Below are 22,913 nucleotides of genomic sequence, written 5' to 3'. Positions count from 1 at the left end.
AAGAGTAGGAGGGAGATGTTAGTAACTAAAATTAGGAAATACTTTTTTAAAAGAAACATTTGTACTCAAAATGTCATGGTCTTTCTAGTTCTTAGGAAGAGTTTCACTGGGCTAGTGGGTACAGCTTAGATCGTCCCCAATTCTCCATTGTCTGATTTCTGTGACTTTCAGGAAATCCCAAGTAAATTTGCTCTTAGGAAGGGATGTTTTTGACCTTGTGGGTTTGTATTGCATGCTGTCTGTGACCAGTTGAGGGTGAAATTTCTTTGCAGAGGAGGTAAGTGACCAGAGGTTCTGGGAAGTAGAGAGAGGAAGGTCCTGTGGTTTTGTCTGAAAAAGAGTTCAATGTAGCTTTCTGCTTTCTTTTTGTAGGTTTTGTAGCTTTTGCTGCCAGAACCTAGGCTGGTTGGAGAAAAGAGATGACAGTAAATGGAACAAAGGTTTTTTATATTGTTATTTTGAAAGCAGGTCCTGTGTTTTGAATCCTCTTAATAGATTTTTAGAAATAAAAAAATTTTGTCTCTTATTTTCAATGGGAGGAGTTGAAGGGTTAGGCCCTGGTTCTGAATTGATGCCTACTATCGCTCTCATCGTGTTCCGGTTTCATAATGGTATACACCTGTGAAGCCAGCATTGTGGCCTCCAGCCGTGTGTGCCTGGTGAACACCGTAAATGCTGAACATCTTCCAAATTGAATTTAGTTGCCATTTTTAAGTCTGAGTACCCATCGGATATTTTTTTTTCTTATATTATGCTTGCTATGTTAATGAAATTACTTTCTTCTGTTTCTTTTTACTTTTTAAGATTCTAATGGAAAAAGTTGTATTGTTGGAGTTTGACAGGTACTTTGTTGAACATAATGGCTGTAACTTTTTCTACGAAGTGTTTTTAGTAGGTCTGTGAAAGTGACTCTTAAAGCTTCTAGAACAGGGGTCTATATTTATTGGTTACAGCATTTTTCAAGAATGGGTCAGTTGTACCTGTATTAAAACTTGTACGTTGATTGGACCTGCTGGTACTCATTTATAATCCCGTCACTCAGGAGGAACGCTCGTTTAAGCTCTTCTTTGGCTAAATGGCAAGGCCAGCCTGGTATCCATGAGACCTTGTCTAATCTAAAGCAAAACGGAGCAAAAGCCCCTTCTAACTTTCATAGTAGAGAACCACCACACTCGAGCCTGATAATGACAAGAAAAGTTTGTCATGCTCCTTCCAGGTAGAGAATACTGGCTTGATTTGTGGGCTCGGGTTAGACTGAGCTCCCTCTGGTGTGGTCTAGTCTCGCAACACGTTTAGGAGCACACGTGGTACATTCGTGTGATGCCTCCTGATGCGGGCCATCCATTTTCGTGTTAACTAAGATTCCTTTTTAAGTGAAGCCAAAAAGACCACTTTCATAAAGCAAATCTATGTGGAATTTTCTGAACGTCCCGGAAATCAGACAGTGTAAAACCTGGGCTTCTCAGTCTCCAGAGTTTTATCAGGAGCAAAGTCACCTGTAACGTTGCAGGATACTGAGACTTCAGTGACTGACCCAGCAGCCATAAAACCCTCTTTAAATCAAACAACTTCTAACGACTATCCAACTTTCACACCCCAAAATAGCTCATGATACAATGTGTGCCTTTAAAATTTATTTGTTATTATTATTATTATGCTTGTTCATGTGCATGTGGAAGTCTGTGGACAGACAACTCTGTGGAGTCCGTTTTCTCCTTCCCATTTCTCCGGAATTCTGTGATGGAACTTCGGTCCACTCACGCGCCCAACTTACACCTTCACTCCTGAGCCATCTAATGGCCCTGCCGTGTTTATCGTGGAATGATGCAATGATTGCAAGTAAGCTGATAAGGGAGATGTCTGTCTAACTGTCTTAAGTGTTACTTAAAGGTTACACGCTCTTCCCTTTTCCCCACAGGACTTAGGGCTGTTGGGTTTCACTGGTACTGTCATTCTGTAGCAACCAACCTTAATGAAAATGTTAAAGCATTTACTTTTTATTTTTGATGACTACCCTTTTTTTTTATAGTACATTTTATGAGTTCTGTTGTGTGGTTGCTATAATCTGAGGTATACCAAGCTAAAATCCATTGCTTGGAGAGCTGGCAAATTACAGAGCCAAGAGTCCATCTCAGTCATATTTTAGAAGCCATAGTAATGTTAATGGAGGTTCTAATGTTAATGATTGGTGCTCTAAAAACCAATCCTTACCTGAGGGTTATGTGGCAGGAATATTCTTAGAAGTTTTCACATAAAACAGCTGCAGTAAACTTCTTAGTTTTAACTTTCTTCCCAAGCACTCTAGTAATAAGAGAAGTATAGACAGAATGTTTTGCAGTGTAATCTTACTGTGTGTGTATGTGTGTGGTGTTTATACACGCATAAATACACATACATTTAAAATATCACTTTAGGTCTTTTATGTAATTTCTGTACACTGTCAAAGTTACCATGACTGAATATTCCCTTAATATTCCTGGTGTCTGTCTTTGTTTCCCGTGCTGGGTTTGAACTCAAGGCTCCTGCATACATAGCATGCGATTTTCCACCGATCTATCCCTCCCTTAATCCGAGTCTCAGTTTAGATTGTTTGAGTCTGCACTGCCTGTGAATAAGTCCTACCCATCTCTATACCTAAGCATGTGGTAGAACTTTAGAATTGTGGCACTTTAACGATGGGTGGATTCTTTTCTGTCCTCAAATCAATTGAGGAGACTGCAAAGTGCCCAAGATTTCCGCAGCTTATTGGAGCAAGATGAGGATCTGTACTTGCTGATCTCTGGACTCTGAGCCTCTCTCCTTCTTCCTCTTTGTGAGTCCTGCCTGTAGACCTGTGGGAGACTCTTCACATCTGAATTCACGCTAGGCTTCTCTGACTTCCTTATAGGCATTTCTGATGTTGCATAGTGATAGAAAATAGTAACTTGTTTCTGTAAGTGCCCTATTGCTTGAATAACTATATGGCAAGCTCTCGTTTTATCAGTAAGACATATGGTAACGAGAAGAATTATAACAATTTGTCTTGATTGGTATTCTCTGTATTTATAACTGACCATCTATTCCAGAGTGGGGTAATTTACTTCATATAGTTACAATGTAACTAATGCTGAAGAGTCCTGAGTGCTTGGCATTTGCTTCTTAACTGTGTCTAGATTGCCATGAAACAACAGTTTCTCAGAACTTAGCATATGTTGATCAGTAGGCAGAATCGTATCATAACAACGTCCCAGGCTCTCTATCACAAATCTCAGATCCAAGAGCTCGATAAACTCTGTGGCAGTGGTATCTGTGCAAAGTAGACATACTCAGCTATGTTCTAGCAAAATCCAGAATGGAAATTAAACGTCTCCTTGGCTCCTTCTCATAGATGGCTCATTACTTTGGGGATAAAACAAAAGAGAAGAAAACAGAGTAGATTTTCCGTGGGAGCCACGGTAGACATGCTTTGAGATGTGCTAATGAAGGACTGGTAGAGGAATGTCTGGTCATGACCTGCTGGGAAGATACACCATGGCTGTCCGTATAGATCTAGTTAGAAAAGTGACTAGCTCAAGCTGTCCCCGCCTGGATAATTGGTCTGATTTGAATATATATATATATTTATTTAAAGACAGATGAGGCCAAACGAGAACAGAAAATGCTGATAGGAGTCCAACACTGAAAATCATGACTTTGGTTCCCATGGGAAAAAACTGAATTAGTTAGCCATTGAAAAGGACTTACCTGGTGGTGTCCTCTGAGCCAGGCCTGGGTCCGGGTCTTCAGAGAAACGTGAGCTGTTTAGTTAGCCAGAGTGATGGCAGTCCCATTTTGCAGGGTTGTCTGCTGAACTAAAAATTTCCTTTCCTTTTTGTGTGGTTTTAAAATGTTACAGACTGACGTAGATGAAACTGTGGTTTGCAAATGGTTTAAGCTGTTTGAAAGTCTTCTGAGGAAGTTTTTTTTTTTTAAGAAAACATTTTTTTTTCTATCTTAAGTAACTTAATTGTCAGTTACTGTTTTAGAGAAGATATTTTTATTTATCCATCATAAATACCTTGCCTGCTTTTTCTTTTATTACTAGAAGTACCCCCAGACTTTTCCGTTTTATAATAGTTTAAAAAATACCAGTGTTAAAGTCTTGAAAATTATGCTGAGTTTATGACATAAACAGTAAGGCGTGTAACAGATGCTTGTTTAGTATAACCATAGACACCGGCATTTCAAAGGTACAATTAAATAATATTGTTGCAGCTTATATTCTTGCTAAGATATCTGTTAATTTAAAAATTCCCAATACAGTGGTCAGTAGATATCTGCAGTCCCAGCATTTGGGAGGCAGAGGGAGGGTGAAAGCCATGAACTTGAGGCAGCTGGAGGCAGGCTGGGCTCTGTCGTGAATCTAGGACCAGTCTAGGCTATCATGTGAGACCATCTTAAGAAATTAACACAAGATAGGATCTGATGGGTTGTGGTTTACTTTGTTATTGTTGTTAATTCCAGAAACATACTTTTCTACATTTATTATTATTGTGTGTGTGTGTGTGTGTGTGTGTGTGTGTGCATTTACCCATGTGTCATATAGCATGTTTGTGGAGATACATGACAACATTAAAAAATCAGTTTTTTATTTCCACCAAGCAGGACTGTACTCAGTTTGTCTGACCTGGTGGCAAGCACCTTTATATACCTTGAGGATCTTGCCAACTCCATTTTAGAAAAGTCTTGAAAGAAAAAATAAAAGAACATCATTGGAACAACAGAGAGATAGCTGCCATTCTCCCTTTTCTTTGGTTTATGTAATTAACTTTTTCTATAGATGTAATTGTGCATATGACTTTTGAGTTATTCCTTCATGAATGTATTACATGTAAACCAGGGAGCTGGCTCAGCAGGTTACAGTGCTTGCCACCCAAGTCTGACAGCCCAGGTCAGTCCTGGGATCCCGTGTAAAGGTAGAAGGAGAGACCCACTCCATAACCTGTCCTCTGACAGGCACATACCACCACAATACACACATATCCACACTCATATACACACATCATTTTAATAGTGCATTAAAAAAAGTTAAAGGATGTATTCCATCTCTTTTTCAAGTTACGAGATTAAAACAATCAGAAAGTATTTCTCAGCTTCACCCCAACAGCTTAAAGAAATGAGACATGCATTTAGAAATTATACCTTATGTTGCAAAGTTAACTATTTCCCTACAATGGCATTAACTAGTGTCTGAACAGAGCCTAACTCCGAGGTTGTAGCCTGCCCAACAACTTGCTGGTCTGAATGAGAAGTTTTGCCTCATTAGTGATTGGCTTTATTTTTCTTTCATAAGAGTGGACCCCCAATCCCTTTAGCCAAGGCCTTGAGTTATTAGAGCAAGGCTAGCTTTTATGAATATTAGTTTCTGGCCCCAAACATATTTTGATAAATACATTTATTGTGATAAACATAAATTTTGTTGTGAGAGACCTACCTGCCTACTGTCTGTCTATTATCTATCGTAATGAACGTGCTGGTGCACATTTAATCTGTAAGTGCCAAGCTGTGGCCTCCGTAGGAGAGACATTTGCAGGAAAGAGACTTGAGGTAGTCAATCAGAGCTTTTATTCCCTGGGTCTAAGTGTGAGGCAAAGGGAATTTACAGGTGGAATTGGTTGCAAATTGGGTAGGGAGTGGTTTTAGTGAGATAGGAAGGAAAGCTGGAATAAAGGTTTCCTGGGGAATTTTTTTTTTTTAATTTTGGGTAGGTGTTTTATCTGTTCACTTCCTTGTTTTGGTTTAGGTTTAGATGACCAAAAAGTACAAGCAACTAACTATTGTTAAAAATCTAAGACTAGTGTTTATGTTTGGGTTGCCAAATGTGAGCAAGCTAACGTTGTGTTGGTTCTTTGTCCCTGCACCTCCTCCCTGAGCAGTACAAACTAATCTGTTTGATTTTGTGTTTATGAGATAGGATTTTGCCACATAAACCCAGAGTGGCCTCAGGCTCACAGGAATCCTCCTGTTTGAGGCTCTCCACTGCTAAACTTACAGATATGTGTCACCATTGCCTGGCAGGAACCAATTTTGTTATAGTGAAACCAAATTTTATTTTTTCATTTTTGGTTTTGTTTTGAGACATGGTCTCCCTTCATAGGCAGGCTGGCTTGAAGCTTCACATCCTCTTGCCCCCGCATCCTGAGTTTGGGATTAGCAGCCCATCTGCATTCTCACTTTGAGAATAAGTTCTGACTGTCTGAGTTGCCGGAGAAAACGTCTTCCTCTATTGGCCTTAGTAATATTTAAATTTTGAATATTTCATACGTAGGAACTTTATATCATTTCATCCCTACTCTCACTCACCCTGTGTCCCACATTCATCTCAAATTCATGATTTCCTTTAATAATTATTTTATATACACGTGTGTATATATAAATATAGGCTGCTGAACCCATTTGGTGTTGCTTGTAGCTGTATATATTCAGGGCTGATTGCTCCGGGTTAGACAGGTCATCAGGAGGTTCATCCCTTGAGAACACCAATTCTTCCTCGTGAGCCGTCACTACTGGCCGGTATTTCTGCATCTGGGGATGGCGCCTTGGGATATTTCCTCCATCCATATTGGCTTGTCACCTGGTGGTGTCATTGTGAGTACAACTCCCTTGTCATATACTGAAGACACTGTCTCCCGGCGGCTGTCCTGGTCCTCTGGTGCTCCTGTTCTTTCCAAGTCCTCTTCTGAGATGGCCCCTGAGCCTTAGGTTAGGGGTTGTATTGTAGATGTATCCACTGGGGTTAAACCCACCCCACAGTCTGCGGTTAGGAATCGTGCCAGTTGGTGAGAAGTAGCAGCCGTAGGTTCTCCTCTAGAGTCCACGACCTCATCACCTAGGCACATTGGCTAGATTTATAATACCAGGCATAATTTTCTCCTATTTAGTTAGCCTTAAATCCCGTTAGAAAGCTTTATTTAAACATCTCTCAGTTGTAAGTGCCACTATTTCACCCTTAGGGATATCTTGCCCTGCTGGCCAAGTTGTGGTTGGTAGGTATCCCAGCCGAGGAGGACCATTGATTGCTTTTATCCCTTGGCCGCTTGCATAGCATCTTAGGGTACTTGAGAGACAGGGAGACTTTGGGGTCAGTCCCATCTGAGTTCCTCCATTTCCTATTTCTCAACTGTATGGTGTCTTCAGCAGTTGGGTCTGATGTTGAGGTTCTGGGAGACTGCCAGGGGCAAAAGCAATAACCTGTATTGTTTTGGGGCATTTCTTTCACTTTAGCAAAGGACTAGATGGGCGGTTCCCTTCGCTTGACACTGCAGTTTTTGTTCAATAGTCTGTGTCTCTTGTGGGAGGCATTATCACCCCAAGTGCCATAGCTTCATTCAAGCTGTATGAGTATTTATGTATATGTACACGCACATTTATGTATAGTATATATGGGGTTTTTATTTTCTATTTTTTTTATTTTGGTTTTTGAAGACAGGGTTTCTCTGTAGCTTTGAAACCTGTCTGGGAACTTGCTCTGTAGCCCATGCTGGCCTCAAACTCACAGAGATCCACCTGTCTCTGTCTCCTGAGTACTGGGATTAAAGGCGTGCACCACCACCTGGCGTATATATTTATTTTGAATTAGGCATAAAATAATGTTTGCCTGTGGCTTTAAGGAAACATCCTCAGTGTTATGTATCACCCTCCCTCCTCTCCTTTCTCTGTTCTGTTTGTGTCCCCACCTCATCTCCCTCTCTTAGCTTCCCTCCTCACAGCGCCTGTGTTCTCCTCTCCCTCCTCCAGAGCTCAAGCTCGAGATATCAAGTCTTTAATGCAGAGGTTTCATTTCAGTTGCCTGAAGCTCCGTCTGTCCCATTGAGGGTCAGTACTAATCAGGTTTTCAGGTCGTAGCTTGTTACAGGAAGCTGCATGTCACCACTAACCCACTCTTTCAGAAACCCAAGTGGGAAGAAATGAGGTAAAGGTATTTTCCCCTTATTTTGATCCTGGTGATATTTTAGTTTAAGAAATGGTATAGTTATTTTTTTATTTATATTTTATATGTATAAAATGATAATCTGCCCCACAAATTGATTTGTGATCCCCCTATGCTGTCCATCGCATCATTAAAAAAATTATTCAACACAATTTCCAGTTAATAATATTTTTAAGTTAAAAAGATTTTGAGAAATTTGTATGCGAGTCCTCTATATTGTTTCTGTCCTTCCCATAACTCCTGTTATGTCCTCCCTTCTTTCACAGTCGCAGCCTCTCATTTTTAAATTATCATTGTTACATACGTAGACATGTGTGTAGACAACCTACTGAGTCTGGCCTTGCCTGTTTGTGCTCGTGCCCAGGCCTGACCACTTGGGATTGGGCAGTTTATGTGGGAGCATGCATGTCCCCGGACAAAGGCTGTCTCAGCGGCCAGGGAACCTGTAGCTCTTCATCGAGGGGTGGGACCTTGTGGATTTGCCTTAGCCACACTTGCACGTCAGCAAGTGTTGGTGTTAATTTTGTTGGACTTATTTAAATAACCATACCGTTTAGAGTTCGTAGGTGCCCTTCCCCTGTGACATCTAGGGAGCGCTATTTAGCCACAGGCGTCCTGGTCCTGCGGCGCCTGTATTCCTTCCCAGGTGTTCATTGCAGACACGTCAGTTGTGTCTGGGCTTGCCGCACTCACTCTGCAGTTTGACCAGCTGTGGATCTGTGTAGTGGTCTCTGTCTGTTGGAGAAGAAAACAAGCACGTAGCTTTTCTGATGGTGGCTGGGAACTGTAGTTATCTGTGGGTTTAGGGATAACTGTTTGGAAGGCAGTTAGAAGTGCCATGATTTTGGAGAAATGACGGTAGGTTTTCCTTTAGGGTGTACGACCTCTCCAGCCATGGGTAGTTGTTGAGTAGGTTTACATTAGCAGGTGTACATTCCTTCCCAGTAAGAGGACCTTAAGTTTAGACAGCTCTTGTTTCTCTCTAAGGTGAAGGTACCAGTGTCGCACTATTATGGATATCTTGCTGGTCCAGTCCTTGTTGTGGTTTGTGGGCTTTATAGCTAAGAAGGTCCATGTATTACATCCTCTGATTATACGAGAGCCAGGCTTTAGGAAGGAGGCTTCCAGAAGGTCAGTTCTAGCTGGATCATTCCAAGTCCTGTATCCCAAGTGTATCTTCAGTAACAGAGTCTTACCTTCAGCTTTTAAAATTTGCCTTTTAGGGTTTTTCACATCAGAAAGAAAGCAACGATAGTGGAAAGGGTCAAGGGGGAAAGATGAAAGTCCCAAGTACGGGCCCAGTTGATAACCTTAACCTCAGGAACAATGTATTGTCCAGACAGACAACAACCTGCTATTTCAGAGAAATCCCTGGCCGGAGATGATTCTGTAGGGGCAATGTTTGTACCATTGTGGGGAAGTGGGGCACTGGGAAAACTGCCCTCAGTGGGGTTCTTAGAAATGGGGTTTTGCCTGTGTTCAGGGGTGAAAATCACGAAAGCAGTAGTGCCCTAGTCTGCAAAGGAACAGCCAGCTGCTGCGTCCTCGAGTCTGGAGCAGCCTGACAGGAAGTAAGCGTCTAGGCAGTAGTCTAGCTGCAAGAGAAACCTTAGTAAATGTTAATGACAACACTCTTAATCATATGTTGTCATTCTTATGTTCTGACTGTAAGTTTCCTTGCTGCTTGGGTCTTCTGTAGCATGAGTACATTTCCTGGTTTGGGTTTCCTGCTTTTTATTTCCATGTTGAAAGGTCTTCTAGGATAAAACTACTGTCTACAGTCCTTTCTCATCTTAAGGCATGTTTTTTTCTTCAACTTTCTTGCCCAGAAACGTGTTTTATACTAATAGGTGTATCTCAATGACATACCTGCAGCCTTCAGACCTCTCTGATTGCCTCATCCGTCATGGCTACACTGACTTTTTTATTTTTCTCTGTCCTTCGCTGTTATTATCTCTGGAGCTGGTGAACAAAGTTAACCCGTGGGAGCTGTTCACAATTGCAGTTGCATCCGAAGCAAAAGGAATTTGAGCTAATTTGATACTTTTGATTTATGTGACCACTCACTTACTAGCCAAGTTGATGCTGCTGTGTGAACAGTGTAAAAAGACAGTCACGTGTAGACAGTTCATAGACTCATAGCCGTACAAGAAGAGAGAATAAAACACCGGTCGATTCTGTAGTCCCTAATTAGAACTGTCGGTGTTGAAGGTGTGCGTGTGTGTCTGTATGCTGGAGCCAGACAATATCATAGGATGTTTGCTGTCACTTTCAGCCCTATTCCTTTCTTCCTTTTAGGCATGGTCTCTCCCCCAAACCCAGAGCAGAGGCTGGCCCTGAACTCCTGACCACCCTGCCTCCTCTACCTTCCAAGTGTTTAGATTGCAGTGTGAACTTGTGTGTCAGCGTAGATAAACTTTTTTTAATGTTTCTTTTGCAGGCATGTACTTTTATAAAATTGTAATCCACATGTCATCAGACTGGCCCAATGGAAGTAGTGACCTTTCGCTGATGATCTCACAGTAGTAGTTCCAAACAGATGCCCACATAGAGATGCACACCTAAAAGATTACCCATGCCAGTTTTGGAAAGTGGGGAGGCTGTGATAATCTGTTTGTAATCGGTATAATATCTCTTTAATTTTATTTTTGGGATTATAATATAATTACATTTTCCCCTCCCCTCAAAACCCCATAAAATAGCAGTTCTTGATCTGTGGGTAGCTACCCTACCCTCTGTGGACCGAATGACCCTTTCACAGGGGTTGCATAGCAGATACCTGAATATCAATCATTTACATTACATTTCATAAAAGTAACAAAATTACAGTTACGAAGTAGCAATGAAAATAATTTTCATGGCTGGGAGGTCACCACAGCATAAACTGTATTAAAGGGTTGCAGCGGTAGGAAGGTTGAGAGCCACTGCCCCACGTGCCCTTTCCTGATCTTCAAATTCATGGTCTCTTTTGTCATCAATCTGTTATATGTGTTTGTATACACGTAGATAGTCCTAAGTATAACGTGCTCAGTCCCTACAGTGTTACCTGTGTGTCTGTCTTCAAGGCTGGCCTTTTGGCGCTGGGCAGCCTTCTTAGATGACAGTTTTTGTAGCGAGTTTACTAGTTGACATACCCCAGTGTCCAGGGTTCTGGTGTGGCTTTAGGTGGGGGCTGAAATAGGCTTTCAGTGTAAAACCAGGATTAGATTTGAAGCAGTTTTCGTCTGCCTGCTGTGGTGTAAGCCTCCAATCTTAGGCGTTCTCACACATCTGGAGTTTACATCGTGACAGCACCCCTCCCAGAAGGTTTCTTGAGGATGAGCCCAGGGGTTTCTTTCACTGGGTCCGTTCTGATCTTGTTCCATCCCAAGTTGTGACTGCTGGATTCAGGTTGGCTGCTTCATTGCCTAGTACTAATTCACCTCTGCTAACTGTATGGCTCAGAACCTAAAAAGTGGTTTTCTCAAAGGGAAATGTTTCCTTGTGTTGCTAGAAAAAAAAAAGAAAGAAAAAAGAGGTTGGAGGCTGAGGAGGTAAACCAGGTGAATGCTATTTTTTAAAAAATTGCATCATGAAATTTGCCGGCAAGGAAGAACTAGAAAAAAAAAATATCCTAGTAAGGTATCCTGACCCAGAAAGACAAAAATGGTATGTATTTATATGTGGCTGTTAGTTGTGAAGTCAATGTAAACCAAGCTACAATAACCACAGAAGGTAGATAAAGAGTAAGGGTCTAGGGGGAGCAGATAGATCTTGTCAGGAAAGGGAAATAGAAGGGGGGGATCAAGTGGGAATGGGTGGGAGAAAGGGTTGTGGGAGGGCATGTGGGGGAGAGAAAGTTAAAAAGCTAAAAGTAAGGGGCATTTGAGGGCTAGTATGGAAAGAGCAGACCTTTCTAAAACATATGCATGTATGAAGGTAATCTAAATTGCCAAATTATAGGGGAGACAGAGTCCCAACTGGTCATTTCTTGTCACCAAATGAAGCTTCCAGTACCAGGATTGGGTTACATCTAATCTAGTTATTGGTCAAATAGACCCCATGGGAACCCTAAAACAACCCAGGCTGTTGACAAGACTACAGGTTGCTCTCCACCAACTGACAGCAAGGCCTTATTGCTGAAGACAGCACCTACACAACTCACTGAGCAAGAGAGATTGAGCTGATGTCTCCATAGAGCCTTCACTCACCCCTATGGTCCAGCGTCTTTGGTACAGAAGGGTACTCTGCACAGCCTCAAAAGAGAAATGTTAGCACCAAGCCTGCCACCAACTGTTTACCAGTGATGCACGGCTTGCAAGATACGCTAGTATAGTGGCTGCACGGAGCTTGTGAGAGTAACCGACCAACAGTTGATTTGACGTAGGCCCAGCAATGTAAAGGCCCCATAATTTTGCATTTCCTATAAAAGTGAGACAGCAGTTGGCTAGAGTTAGAAGACTTGAGTCTTGGAGAGGCACAAGTTCTCAGCTCACTGTCCTCTTTCCCATCACTGTTGACGTTGCCTTCTCTGCTGCCTGAGCATCTGTGGGCACCCGGTCCTGGCTTCATCTACAGAAGCACCCGTATCGTGTTCCCCATAGCCTCTTTAGCTGCAGTGGTGTCTGAAGAATGCTTAGGTTAACCCTCTGTTGTCAGGGCTCCGCCCTGTTGTTTCTAGATGTTTCCCTGCACCTAATAGTGGTTCTGGCACGCAGTAATTGTTACTCTGCCGTGATTTCTAATCCCATGATCCCCCTGACATACCATTTCCTAAAACGCCTTGCTTTCCTATTAGTCATGCGCCTTAGTATAGTGGTTACAAAGACATTGCTTGGTCCCACAGGAGAAGGCGACTTTGTATTGTGGAGAGAAGAGGATGGCGGCGGTGGAAGAGATAACCACGTGACTCAAGCTTTACTTAGTACCTTTCTTCACTTCTTACATTTGCTTCAGTAGCCTAGTCGGGGGAGGTTTGCTCTGGCTGTGGGAATTCTGAAGGATGATAAACACAGTCCCCTTCCCATCGCCACGAACATTTAATCCAGCACGTGTAGCAAGCTTAGTCCTCAAGATCTGACTGAAGATCTTGGGGAATTTTGTTCTTTGTTGATTTGACTGATGACTGGAAGCGTGGTGTTTCTGGGCAAGTGGGGAATGTTGTCTAGCAGCACAGACACGTTCCTGTTTCAGTTTAGGCTGTGTCTGGTCTAAAGCTTTAATAAGACACAGCGCATATGAAATACTCATTTGGAAAAGTCAGAGACAAGTACAGTGTTTCCGTTTTCTGTGTAACCACCTTCTTTGCCCTGGAGTGTGACTAAGCACACTGTGCTGAACCAGCTACTGTTGTGAGGAAATCTGGGGGTGTTCCTTCACACATTGATTATTAATCACAAGAAATCCCTGATGGTTTTGAAGGCAACTTGTTTATTGGTACACACAGAATGTAAAACATTAAGTAGATATGAGCATTAATAGAAAAAGATATTTAGGCAGAACACCTGAAAGATTGGGTGTCTCCTAGGAAGCAAGGTAACAGCAGAGAAGGGTTTAGTTTTGGTTATTTGTAGACCACATGCTATTCCTCCATTTATTTGATATCTAAAAAGTGATGTCCAAAGACTTTCATTTTACATGGAAAGTTGGAGTTTTATTGTACTTATCGTTTTGAACCTCATACTTCCTGCCGGATAATATTGGTAGATAGGTTACTTGTTGTCAAAAGCATGCATTTTACCTATACTTCTTAATTGTCATGTAACAACATGGACAGTACTCGGAAGGGCATGGGAAGTCACAAAGTATCTGTGCTTTCATGAACTGTATTTCCCCTCTTGGTTTTGGACGTGTCTGTGTCATTCTGGACGTTTAGTGAGATGTGTAGCTTCTTATTTAAGACTTCCCTAAATGGCTGGCATAAGAAGAAATAAATAATGGGGTCCAGACACACGTTTGCTGCAGAGAGTAGCAGAGTGAATTCCTTCACGTAGAGCAGGGTTTCCTTTGACTGGCAGCTGTAATGAGCCTCCGTCTGACTCTTTGTGTAAGGGATTCTGGCAATGTGGTAAGGTACAAAGCAGACAAAAAATACAAGCACAATGCTGAATATGTTGCGACTGGACTTCCTTTTGACCGAGATGGAATTCCTTCTGGACTTCAGGTGAGACTTGAAGATTTTCCGTGTTATAGCCGTGTAGAAGATGATTAATAGAAGAAACACAATCCAGAAAATGCTCACGAAGGCATAGTTAGATGCTTTGTGCCACTTCTTCCCCAGCTCATTTTTGAGTTCCATACACTGTATTTTCGTAATCTCCTTGACACTCTGGTTTGTCAGGATGATGTTCGGGACAGCAAGGAGAAGCATGAGCATCCAGACAATCACAGATACCAGTTTGCTGTAGTTCACTGACTGGACGACAGAAGTCAAAAGGGGCTTTACAATTTTATAATACCTGTCAAAGCTAATGAGCCCAAAGAACACGATGCTGACGTACATATTAACGTAGAAGATCACGGCAGAGACTCTGCACACAAACACATTCACCTGCCAGGGACCAAGGCCTGAGTCGCCAAGGACTTTGAAAGGGAAAGTCAGGCCCATCAGAAAGTCAGCCACAACGATGTTCTTGAGATAGATGATGAAACTCTTAGAGCTGGGCACATAAAAGAATACCCATCCCGAGATTCCATTGAGGAGGATTCCTGTGATGAAGACCACACAGTACAACACAGGAATGATCTGCTGCGTGATCAGGGTGTTCCGGGAGCAGGACTGGTCTGGAGGGTCTGTGGTGGTTGAATTGGCCATCTCGTAACTTCTGGAGGCGAGGATCTGGGTAGAGAAGCAGACTAGTTACTTACAGTACAATTTACGGCCTTCACGTCATTTGTGACTGATAGCTGATAGTGGAGAAACGTGAATCTGGTGAAACCCGCCTAGATTTTGAAGCATTTACTCCCTCTTGTGGAGTTTTTATCTCCCTTCAGATGGAAAGCATGGGGCGAGCTCTCATTAGCCCAGAGGGTGGCATTTTCCTCCCACACAGTGCTTTCTTCTAGGTCTGAGGACAGACTAATTTGAATATAGGCTTGAAAAGTAGCAACTTAAAGACAGTATATTTTAATACTGTATTTATATTGTGATGTCTATTATTAATATTGTAATGTCTACAATAATATACTAGATAAAATGATGAACTCATAAACTGAGCCTTCCTAGCACTTTGGAAGAGTTGTTAAGGTGGACAGGTAAAGAAACTCACAATGCATATGTTTTTTACATAAGACAGTATCTTAAAAACATTTACACTTACACTTTAGCTGGGATTTTTAGTAATTAATGAGTAATTTTTTTAACTTTTTAAGAGATTATTTGTACTTCATGTGTATGAGTGTGCTACCTCCCTGCATGCATGGGTACCATGAGTGTGCAGTGCCCCTGGAGGCTGGAAGATCTTGGATTCCCTGAAACTGGAGGTACACAGACAGTTGTGAGCTGTCATCTCTGGTGTGAAACGAACTGGAGTCCTTTGCAAGAGCAGCAAATGGCCTTATAACCTGTGCTCCTTCTCTCCTGCTTGACTGAGTCATTTTGAAAAATTGAGCCTTTGTATTTTCATTGAAAAACTGGTTGCAATATTTTCATAAATCAGAAAATACAATGACAAAAGTTCTACAGAAAGTTTAAGCATGCTTCCCAAACACTCTTCTCAATTAGACCTGTCTAATGAGTTGGTGTTAGCCACAAGCGGCTTCCTAGAGTTTTTTGTTTTCTTCTTTTGGTTTTAAATGTCAGCAGTGCTTTCTGAGGGTGGGTGCTCTGTAGGAGTAAAATGTTCACCAAATCATGCAGACAGGATGAAAAAGAAAGTGCAATATCATTATATTTGTAAAACATGTTGAGATGACAAATTTAAAAGAAACGTTTCATTAGCTAAATGTGTAGTTAATCTTAATTGCAGTTTACTTTAAAAAATACAGGACTCAATAGGACATATTTGTGTTTATTTGTTTCTGTGTGTATGTACCAACTGTGGTTAAAGATGAGGAGGCTGAATTTGGGAGGAGGGATGAGCATAGGGAAATGGGGGAGAGGATACAATTACATTTTAATTAAAATTCAAAAAGTCAAAATTAGAACTAGTGAGATGGTTCCTTGGTAAGGACGCTTGCTGCCAAGCCTGATGACCTGATCCCTGGAACCTGTGTGATGAAGCAAAGAACTGATTCTGCAGCTCTGACCTTCATGTTGCCTGGGTGCTTGTGTACACACACACACACACACACACACACACACACACGTACACAAACTCACACACATACATACACATATGCACACAATCCTACACAAGCACACATGTACATATATTCACACACATACACACATGCATAGACACACATACTCACACACACATACATATACACATTCATACACACATATACACACAGACTCTCATCCATACACACACACACACACATACTTACATGCTAAATTTTTATTTTTTAAAAATAAAGAAAAGCCAGACTTACATTTTATGGTTTTTAGTATGTAGGTTTGGGGCAGCACTGCTAGGTAGCTCCAGAAACTTCTGATGCCCTGTGTATTATTTATGAATGGGAAAAGCTTTGATGTAGGGCAGCAGAGGGTAGATTTATTCAGAAGGGTATCTCATGCCTACAGGGCCTGCTTGCTTTTCAGTGTGTGCCTGAGAATCTTTAGGACCTGCTGGCAGCCCCTCAGGCTTCTGCCTTCCTCCTCCTGCCAGAGTCCTGACTCAGTAACCTCCAGTTCTGGGAGTCCCCCTTTAGCCTGAGTCTCTGCACCCTTCACTTCTGCTGTACGGATAGGGTCCCCCTACTTCTTTTTGGTTTTTCTGTGTGTACTTGTTTTATTTTCTTTCCCTTACCCGTTGGATCTTCACATAGACTTTGTGTAGAAAGTTGATTGCTACCTTCATAGCTGGCAGGCTTCTCTTCATTATTGATCTGGATGCCATTTTCTTTAAGAAGTTTTACTCTCCTACACTGAGCTATGATTGGTTGAATGTGTGGTTACGTGTGTGTGTCTGTGTGGGTAGGTGTGTGTGTGTGTGTGTGTGTGTGTGTGTGTGTGTGAGCGCGTGCCTTTCTCCTGTCGCAAGGCTCATCTCTGGCTGTTGTGTTTCCTTCAGAAGAGAGCCTTGTATTTAGGGCATTAAGTAGTTGAGATAATTGTAAGATAAACACCAGACATGCATTACCCCTCTCAGAACACTTGCATCTAATCCGTAGCTGTGGGAAAGAGATTGCCGAGGACAGTGTGTTCCTTAGGCTACAGATGTATCATGCTTATATTGCTGGTGCCTGGCAGCATGTTTCCTACATAGTTGGTGGCAGACTATGCCAATGAAACAGGGAAATGTGAGAAGGGAGGATTATAGCTGTGCAATACGAAATCCAGTTGTATTCCGTATAAAAAGTATAATAGGACCAGCAGTGTCCTGCTTCCTTCAGTGGAATAACTTTTTTCCCTTTGTATTTTCTTTTCATGTGTCTTATGGTAAAACTAGAGATACATCTTGTTATTTGATCCTGCCGATGTATATATTTCTTGTGCAAGAAAAATTACTTAAAGTTACTTCCCCCATAGAAGCTTTGATTCACCCCCCCCCCCCCCCCCCCGAGCCACTGCTATGTGTGCTTGGCTCCACAAATGAGTTTGCTGCCTTGGTGGTCTCTTATGTTCTTATACATATGTTATGGCTTCATATATTGTAAGTAGCATTTATACTACTATAAAAAAATACCTGAGACGATTGATTTACAATAAGAATAGAGTCACTTTGACTCATAGTTTGGGAGGCTCCAGGTCATGATTGTTTGGTCTGCTGATCTGGACCTATGGCTAGGCAAAGGAGGGAAGAAAAAGGAGAGACTGGGATCCCATTGTCTCCATCCAGACCTTGACATATATTTCAGTATTTATCTACCATCTTCCAGTGGTGTCACTCTGGGGATACGCCTTCAACACATGGCCTTTTAGGGACATTTCAGCATTCAAGCCATAGTTGATATTAAGTGGTTAGTGACAATGAGATCTTTTCCATGTTTTCATTGCTTTCAATAACTTGCCCCCTTAGTTACATGAATTTTTTTCTGAAAGCCAGCTTCCCAGAGCTTGAGTGAATTAATACTGCTGTTTTCCTGGCTTTTATTTGGTGGCCTCAGTCCCCATCCTCTTAGCTACAGTGGTGCAGTACTCATTTATTTTCGGGATTATTTTGAGGTTGTGTATACAATTTTGGAGAAGAGAGAGTTGAACTGTGTGATATATAATTATGTAATGAAGCAGAATTTCCCTGAAATGATTTAATGAGAGCCAGATTCTTTCCCTTTTAGGTTCTAGAAGTCAGTATAAATAGAACGGTAACACATTTCCCTGAAATGATTTCATGAGACACCATTCCCTTCTTTGTAGATGCTCGTGTAAAGTAAGTTTTCTGGTGTCTTGGGACTTACACGGATGTGCAAGTTGTAGTGTGTCTGATTGTGAACACCCCCAGCACCACCCGCCATGGTGGAAAAAGTAGCTGCTCCGTGTTCCTGTAGGTGCAGAGAGCCCGTGCTCATACTTGCAAGCAGTGCCTCCTGGACCCTCCCTTTGACCTGACTTGGAGGGATCAAGTGGCCTTGGTAATGGAATGGGAACAAGTATCTGTGATTTGTTTGGTCTTTCCCCACACACTTGACAGTGGTCACAGGTAACTGTCTGCCTGGGCATGGAATCGTCTGAGACCCACTGCTGCTGGAGGAACTGTCTTCTTTTCCTTTGCCCTATGTTAATATGCCAAAAGGCTCACACCAGGCACACCTCATCCTAATATAAATTGTAAAACATTATCGATAACAGCTTTAGACCTCTTAAACATTACAACTTTTAAAATATTGTATGGGATACATCTGTGGGTGTAGCTAGCTTAAGATTGTGTCGCCTTTCTGTAGGGTGGATCATTGATCAACTTCAAAATGCGTGACTGTCTAGGAAGGCACCTATGAAAAGTGAGTTCCATACTGAGCCCAAAAGTCAGGAATATCTGTTGCATAAGAAATAGACAAGGTCACAACTCTGATCCAGGAAACAGAGAGGCTAACTACAGATCTTTACCTCCCCTCCCCTCCAAATCTAATCCCCCAGTTTCATCCCTAGCTTTGCAGCAGACCACCTGTTAAGGCCTCCCTATACCCCCTTCCCTCCTCTCTAGTCTATTGTAGAAATCAGACCTCTCTCCCTGCTCATGGCTTTACCCGAACCACCAACACCAGAAAGCAGTTAAGTCTCCCTGGGAAACCACAGGCCTTTTCAGCCTGGGAAGCAAGTTGGCTCCATTCCTCCATGTCCAATCTCCTAGTCTAATGTCCAGAATTCTAGCTGGCCTTTTGCTATGGCCTCACCTTACTCTGTCGTCAGTACCAGGGTACTAAGTAGATCCTGATGTAATACCCTGCTTTCTTCCTTCCTGTGGATCCCTTTAGCCCCCCCCCCATCCCATCCCCTTTGTTCAGTGTCAGCTCTCAATATCCAGAAACACATTTTCCCTAGAACCCCCCAGTTCTCACACCTACCAGGACCTTAGAAACATTTTCTACCAGGCAAGACACAGCCACCACACTCTTAAGAACCAGAGAAAACAGAAATCAAGGAACCAAACACCCACCCAACAAAGACAGGACCAGTTAGCAGCACCTAGAATTTCACACTACTGTATTAGGTATCTCAATTCTGTCTCTGAAGAAGAGAAATGATTCCTTCATAGCATTTTGATAACACATACAATAATACGTTACTATTTTAAAGTAATGTTTTGTTTTACAGAAGTGGTTAAGCCCAGTGCGACCTCATCTTTGATGTGGCCTACACTTCATAATTTAGAATTTTGTGTTACAAAAGAAAAATGTATTAAATTCACTGTGTGTCATGCAGTTTGTATTTCAAGAAAGTATTGCTTTTAGTTTTGTTTTTTCTCCCAGTGACTTGTAGTTCCAGCTCTAGGGGAATCCAACTCCTCCAGCTGGTGCCAGCATTTTTGTGTGCTGCACGCATGCACACGCATACACACACAATTACAATGTATTGAGTATTTTTGTATACTTTAAATAATGAATAAATGTGCCACTCAGAGATCGCTGGGCCAGTCATCCTGCTGGACTCCAGGACCATGGGACCTCTGTTCTCACTGTAGCAGGACTCCCAGGTGAAGTGTCTATGTTACAGCCAGAGAAGCTAGCCCAAGTGAAACCAAAGGCAACCCTCTTCTTATAAGACAATGCACAAAGCCCACACAGCAGTCTTCCCGTGGATTGTTTAAACCGGAGGTAGCTCTGTTCCCCTGTGGCAATGCTTGGAAACCACTGAAAGACTTTCGGGGAAGGAAGGAAGGTGCTATTGCATCTAGTAGGGAAGGAATGCAGCTTCATATACGGTGGTTCTGTAAGTCTATTTCTACATTAAAGCTATATATATATTTTTACCCTCTGTCTGCATTCATTTACGCCGTTACAATATACCACAAGATGTCAGCAAAGAAGAGGCTTGAAAATCAAAGAACACAAACATTAACCCTGTGATTTCCTGGCAAAAAGCACAATAAATTATTTAAAAATTCTATCCTAAACACTTCATAGCCAATACACTCAACATGATTGCTCAGTTTTACAGAAGAGTTTTGACAGTCAGGAGTTACTATAAGAAAAAGGACAAACACACAGGCTGAGATATCTCACAGTTATGCAGACTGACTTGCCAAAGTGTGTCCTTGGGACTGGAGTGATCACTCAACACAGCAGTAAGGAGAAAATGTTGCTCACACAATAGTAGAGGTGTGTACGATTCTGAATTTTCTGAAGAGCATTTCCCACTTCCCTTTGATTCCTCTCTCTCAATAATATGCCTCTTTCCTTTGATGTCATTATTCTAAGTGGTTTCCAAGGAGTTTTATGTTTTTAGAAACTTTATAATATTGTTTTAAAATTATTTTAAATTAGCAAATTTAACTTTATGCCTCTTAAGTCTGCCCTCAGTTTTCTAGCCTTTCTGGGTATTTTGGAACTCACACCTTGACCTTTGTTCCAACTTGTCCTGCCCAATATGGTGACTCCTATGATGTTATGAATGGTCATCTCTGCTTCTGAGGCAAGACAGACCGTGGAGTGTGACAAGTGACTTCAGGGAAGAGGCTTGGCTTGCCACACTCGGGTTTCGCAGAAACACTTCTACTTGGCTGCCTGCTGGAGCCTCACGGTAGCTGTTCCAGCCGCACTGCCCCCTCCTCATGGTCTCCGTGCGTCTTCTGCAGCTCAGCCAGCAAGAAGCCAGTTTTCACCCTTGCCCAGGAGGAGTCCTTGCATTTTTATTTTTTTCTTACATGCTGAGGATGTTCACAGCTTAGCACCACATATCCCAGAAGCCACTGTGGATCTAAATTCTCAGTTCCTTGTCCTTTCCTCAGTTGGCTTATTTTCTGACCGCTGCATCCTTTGAGGTTCCTTATTATTGAAAGTCTGTGTTCTTGTGATAAACAGTGGCTCTTAGCTCTTGTGGAGGTTCAGTCCTTATTTCTATGCCAAGATCCCAAGATCATCCATCCATTTGCTTACTAGAGACATCAAACCATGTTTGCTGGATGCCGTGGAAACCATTCATCTCCGAGAACTCTAGGGGACCAAATTGTGGCACTATAGAGTATAAGGGCTCTCCCTGAAGGAGGAAGGACCATTGTCGCCCCAGGAAAGCTGGTGTCAGGGCAGCCTTCCTGAGCATGTGATAACAAAGATTGTCATGTGAATTGGCTTTACTAGATGAGGAAAAGGATGGAGGGTATTGTGACAGAGAATGGTATAGGATCAGTCATCAAGACACAAGAGATGCCAGGACAGTAGAGACGTGGGTTACCTAAACATTTACATAGAGCCTTGCCCAGGAGTCTCTAGGAACTCATCTTACAGCTTAGACAGCCACTGCTTACAATGGTTGAGTTGCCAAGTTGGATAGGGTAGGCTATGCATGTCCAGATGGTATTGAAACTTAGACCTGTTAAGTGTCGTACTTCAGAGGCAGTTTAGGGGGCACAGAGCATGTGTGCGTGCATGCGTGTACATGTGCATGTGGGCACATGGTGTCCTTAAGTTTCCTGAGTTCTTTCAGGAGCTAGAAGTTTTTTTTTTTTTTCAGAAAGTCACGTATTTACATTTGTAAATGTGTTTTGCAAATCCTGCTTTGTGTTTATGTTTTAAAGCTCTGCAAGGTTTGGGTCCCTTCAGTTTCTCTCCTCCTCCTCCTCCTTCTCCTCCTCCTCCTCCTCCTCCTCCTCCTCCTCCTCCTCCTCCTCCTCCTCCTCTTCTAGGCACTACTATTTAGACCGGCTCCCTTTTCTCTGCCAGCTCCTAAACTGTCCGTTACAGATGCCCTGCCAACTTTGATTTTGATTCAGCTCCCGCCTTACATGCTGGTGTCTAAGACTCTGCTGCAAGAGAAGCTCGGAGCTGCTCTATAAATTGGTAGGCTACATGGATCGTCCGAGTTCTCTGGCAAGAGGAAGGCCAGCTGGCTGCTGCTTCTCTTCTGAGGCCTATTTTCTGTGTTGGTAGATGTGAACCGTGGCTAGGCCTAACCTGACTTGTCTAGCTCTTGGCCACTGTGGCCTTCCAGTTCAGTGATCCACATCTCTTATGATGGGGAACTGTTAGTTAGCTCTCTCTTGAGAAATGCCCCTGTGATCTTAGGCCGGTGTGCAGACCCCTAAGAACTTAACTCTTGCACTGAATATAAACGTGGGTCTGTCTTCGCTTCTTTATAGTCCAGACTTCAAAACTCAGGAAGAAAAACTATTCACAGTCAACCTTTGATTATATGCGAGACAGTACAAGGGATAGGAACTAGATCGGCGTGGACAATAAACTGATAACAGTGTCCAAGCCTAGTGTTGTAATTCTAACCACTTCCCCA

The 22,913-nt window shown here is 42.3% G+C and overlaps 2 protein-coding genes across 15 annotated transcripts in view; one reads left to right on the top strand and one right to left on the bottom strand.

The window, feature by feature from the left end:
* The window catches only part of Med12l (mediator complex subunit 12L), a 310,727-nt gene that overhangs the window by 99,168 nt on the left and 188,646 nt on the right, over positions 1 to 22,913 (top strand). The gene's annotated exons all lie outside the window — the stretch shown is intronic.
* P2ry14 (purinergic receptor P2Y14) overlaps positions 13,348 to 22,913 on the bottom strand; it is a 46,934-nt gene continuing 37,368 nt past the window's right edge. For both annotated transcript variants that reach the window (XM_041659486.1, XM_041659485.1), the window contains exon 2: positions 13,348 to 14,765. In XM_041659486.1, coding sequence (XP_041515420.1) covers positions 13,725 to 14,741 — 1,017 coding nt within the window. In that variant the 5' untranslated portion in view covers positions 14,742 to 14,765 and the 3' untranslated portion in view covers positions 13,348 to 13,724. The remainder of the gene's footprint in view (positions 14,766 to 22,913) is intronic.

This window comes from Microtus oregoni, unplaced genomic scaffold (assembly GCF_018167655.1).
Source record: "Microtus oregoni isolate MIOR12 unplaced genomic scaffold, Mior012 000010F_ref0000083, whole genome shotgun sequence".
In the NCBI taxonomy this organism is placed as follows: Eukaryota; Metazoa; Chordata; class Mammalia; order Rodentia; family Cricetidae; genus Microtus; species Microtus oregoni.
Note: the sequence above shows the minus strand (reverse complement) of the source record. Positions and strands in the feature narration are given on the sequence as shown.